The sequence below is a fragment of the Ruditapes philippinarum genome, unplaced genomic scaffold, assembly GCF_026571515.1.
Source record: "Ruditapes philippinarum isolate M1 unplaced genomic scaffold, ASM2657151v2 ctg1192_1_1_1_1, whole genome shotgun sequence".
Lineage (NCBI taxonomy): Eukaryota > Metazoa > Mollusca > Bivalvia > Venerida > Veneridae > Ruditapes > Ruditapes philippinarum.
The window spans coordinates 70,681-74,741 of record NW_026865481.1 but is presented as its reverse complement, the minus strand read 5'-3'; the positions used below and the strand labels follow the sequence as shown (position 1 = coordinate 74,741).

The window sequence follows — 4,061 nt, the reverse complement described above, 5'->3', positions numbered from 1 at the left end:
TATGAGTTAATCTTTACCTTACTCGTGAAAATCATTTATAAGTATTTCTAATGGGTTATAAATTGCTCATTTACTTCAATTCGATCTTATTTCCAAGAAGATAAATATAATCTCAAACATTACGAATCTGTTATACAATTTAAGATGGTATATCTCATCGCAATTTATTTTCAGTCTTATTTTAAATAAGGAGAGAAAAAAGTACAGCGAAGTAACGTGGTAAAAAGTAAGAACCTGACAAATCGAGTAAAAACCTTAATATGATATACTAACTCTTAACAATAACTACTGCAATTTCTTTCATACGATAAAAGCAATTTTACTAACAGGCTTCATGTATATTTTAATATGACAATGATGTGTTTAAATGACATTTATTTTTTTTACTTTTGTTACAAAACTTTAATGTTAAAAAGCAATGATAGTTTATTTAGTAGGTCATCAATATAAATATAAACATACAGATACATATACACAATTGTCTATAGTGCAGTTCAGATATAGAACATTGAAACCGTTAAAAAATGTAAATAGTTTTGGAATGTCACGCACGTTATTCACGGGATTGCCCTATTTGTTAGAGTTGAGGTATACTGCATAACATTAACTAATCGACAGTATATGAATAGAACTGAGATAAGTCGCGTTTTGAAACTATACGATGTATAGACTCTGTGTTGCTTTTGACGATTATTGTTCCGTCAGTGGTCCAAGCGCCGAGAATTACTTTATTTTTTACAAGTTGTCGTGCTTCATACAGAAGTTCCGATCTAGTTTTAGTTAAGTCTTCATTTACAAAGGTTTTCGGGTGGCCTTTAGTCTTCAGAAGAGCTCGCTTCTTGAGAATTTTGTTTCTTGAACGACGGGAGGCGAATTTGACTATGATATCGCGAGGTTTTCCAGAAGATCGAGGTTTACCGAGACGATGTGACACCGCTATTTCATCTAAGCTTAAGTCAGCATCAATGCTTGAGCTCAAATCAAGTATGATTTGGTCGGTGTTCTCATCTTTATTTTCGGATACTCCGGTGATACGCAGATTATCACGGCGACTGTACTGTTCTGCAGCGTCGGCTCTCAGTTCAAGTACGTCAATACGGGTAGTTAAGGCTAGGTTCGTTGATTTTAGGTCCTCGTTTTCCTTTTGAAGTGTATTAATTTGTAATTGCAAGCCGTCAACAACTCCTTTAACTATTGATTCAACTGTTGCATTTAGAGCTGAGCATACTTCTGCTTGAATTGACTCTTTAAGAGCTGAAGCAATTGATTTTACAGCCTCTTCATCAAGAGCTAGAGGCGCTTCTGGAGAGGACATTTCTAGAACGTTTTCTAGTTGGGAGTAATCAGGTGACTTGAAGTTATATTTATTCTTCTTGGGCGCAAAAAGGTCTTCTGGCGACGATAAATCTCTTTTATTACTGTTTGAAGCTTTTGGTGTATTATCTATATTGCTCATAATAAATGTATCGTGACTTTTGTCGGGAAGTATACTTTTCAAAACAGATAGCGTAACTGTTAGGCGATCACTTTTCACGATTTTTTCGGACTTAGTTAATAACGCACGAAATTCACAGTATTTCACTTTCAATAGACAATGATATTTAAATAGAGTGTCAAATAATCATGTTAATTACCATTTAATTGTTGAATTTATCTTCACATGCTTCTAGAAGTTTAAAGTCAAAAACATTTTCTTCGTATTCAAACACTTTTCAGCCCCTCAAAGGTCCTTAATAGCTAATAAATCATAGTAAATTTGTAGACTGAAAAAATAAACAACACGCCGCCATCTTTAACGGAAGCATAAAGTAACGTTGATTGTGGAATTATTGGAAACAAAGTGTCAAACTTGTAACAAGTGTCTTTGTCTTCCATAGCCACTGCAACAAAGGACAAAGAAAACTTCAAAAATAAAACAAATAAAAAATTAAAAAAATATGTGTAATGAGACAACACACACATGACAAATGTGAATGATTGTTTGTTAATTTGGTAATGTTTGGGTTTAAATAGCCTTTTGAAAAAAAAAGTAAATTTTCTTGCCACACAATAATTATAAACTCTCCTTAGATAATTGATGGTGCGGATTGTAAATTTCTGCATAATGATACGTCTACATCAGTATATCTTAATATCTTAGCAACACTTTTTCATTATGTCAAGTAACAGGAAATTAACAGAGACTCCTGCCGTGTGTTATTGATGACAAATGCATTAAAGTTACATTTTTGTCTTTGGTATAATATGTACTCATAATGGGCTTTCTTAGTTTACAATTGACTTTTACATTAATGTGATTAAAATATTGATTTAACGACGGATACAGCATCAATGTGTTATTTTTGAAGGATAGATTTTGTAAAATTTGTAAAATTGGGAAATATGAGCTGTTTATATATAATTGTAATGTCAACATTTTCATTAATTTTGAAAGCAAATCCGTTCCATAAATCGTCCCTATAAAAGGTTTGTTATTCAAATATTAAAAGAGTACACCGTTCGAATATAAAATATATCAAGAGATTAAATAAAATGGCAGAGCAACTAATATTGTTAGACAAAAACAAGCAATACATGTAAGCCTTACTGTTAACAATGCTACAGGGAACTTTTAGCTTATTTTTAGGGTTGCGTTCATTGAACGCCGTGCATCCTTGTTGATCTGTTTATCATATTTTACAATAAATGATTGAATGTATATTGAACCCTCTACCCCCTTTGATTCAAGAGTTTGATATCAAATACTAGTTTTGTGTGTAATTTATGGAAAGCCTTGACTGTCTTATGATTGTAAAAATAAACGTTGTTGTGTCACTCTTTCTTTATACTATGTGCACTCATGAATATATTATGTAGATGCATCCTTATATGAATTCAACTGAACAATATATGATGTCAATGTGTCCTTATATGATGTCGACCAATCATTATACGATGTGCATTTATGAATATATGATGTGGTAGAATCATTATATACAGTCAACTCATCAATATATTATGTCAATCTTTCATTATACGATGCGCATCTATTATTATACGATGTGCATTTATGAATATATTATGTGGTTGCATCATTATATACAGTCAACTTATCAATATATTATGTCAATCTATCAGTATACGATGTGCATCTATTATTATACGACCGCTGCTTTATATGAAGTGCAAACATCATTATATGGTGTGCTTCTGTCATTATACTGATGGGGTTAATTTACCGGGTTATATTTCACTATGCACCGTTCGTGTCAACAGCGGGGAAAACTCGAAGTAAATTATATCATAAAGTGTTAAGCTGACTCTATGTACAGACAATTCTACATACTATTGTGTTGTTTTGATTCTACATAAGAATGGTTGCACATAATATACTCGTAATTGCACATCATATAATGAAAGACTGACATCATATAAGGACGTGTGGACATCATATAATGTTAAGTTGACTCTATATAAAGAAGGTTTCACATAATATATTCATTAATGCACATCGTATAATGAAAGATTGGCATCATATAAGGACGTGTGGACATCATATAATGTTAAGTTGACTCTATATAAAGACGGTTCTACATAATATAATGTTGTTTTGACTCTATATAAGAATGGTTCCACATAATATATTCGTAATAGCACATCATATAATGAAAGACTGTCATCATATAAAGACACATTCACATCATATATTGTTAAGTTGACTCTATATAAGGATGGTTTCACATAATATATTGAAAAATGCACATCGTATAATGAAAGATTGACATCATATAAGGACGTGTTTACATTATATAGTGTTAAGTTCACTCTATATAACGATGGTTTCACATAATATATTGAAAATGCACATCGTATAATGATAGAATGACGTCATATAAGGACGCGTTGACATCATATAATGTTGACTCTATATAAAAATTATTCCACATAATATATTCATAACTTCACATCATATAATGACAGACTGACATCATATAAGGACAGATTGACATCATATATTGTTATTTTGACTCTATATAAGGATGGCTCCACATAATATATTCAAAAATGCACAACGTTTAATG

The 4,061-nt window shown here is 31.5% G+C and overlaps 1 protein-coding gene across 1 annotated transcript; it reads right to left on the bottom strand.

Annotated features, from left to right (window-relative positions):
• Positions 1 to 607: 607 nt before the first annotated feature.
• LOC132729266 (uncharacterized) lies at positions 608 to 1,456 on the bottom strand. Its single transcript, XM_060714988.1, has one exon. The coding sequence runs from the start codon at positions 1,454 to 1,456 to the stop codon at positions 608 to 610; it is 849 nt and encodes a 282-aa protein (XP_060570971.1).
• Between the last annotated feature and the right edge of the window lie 2,605 nt (positions 1,457 to 4,061).

What these genes read in the sequence shown, in the direction of transcription:
- LOC132729266 (XM_060714988.1), bottom strand. Translation starts at nt 1,456, where the DNA reads ATGAGCAATATAGATAATACACCAAAAGCTTCAAACAGTAATAAAAGA.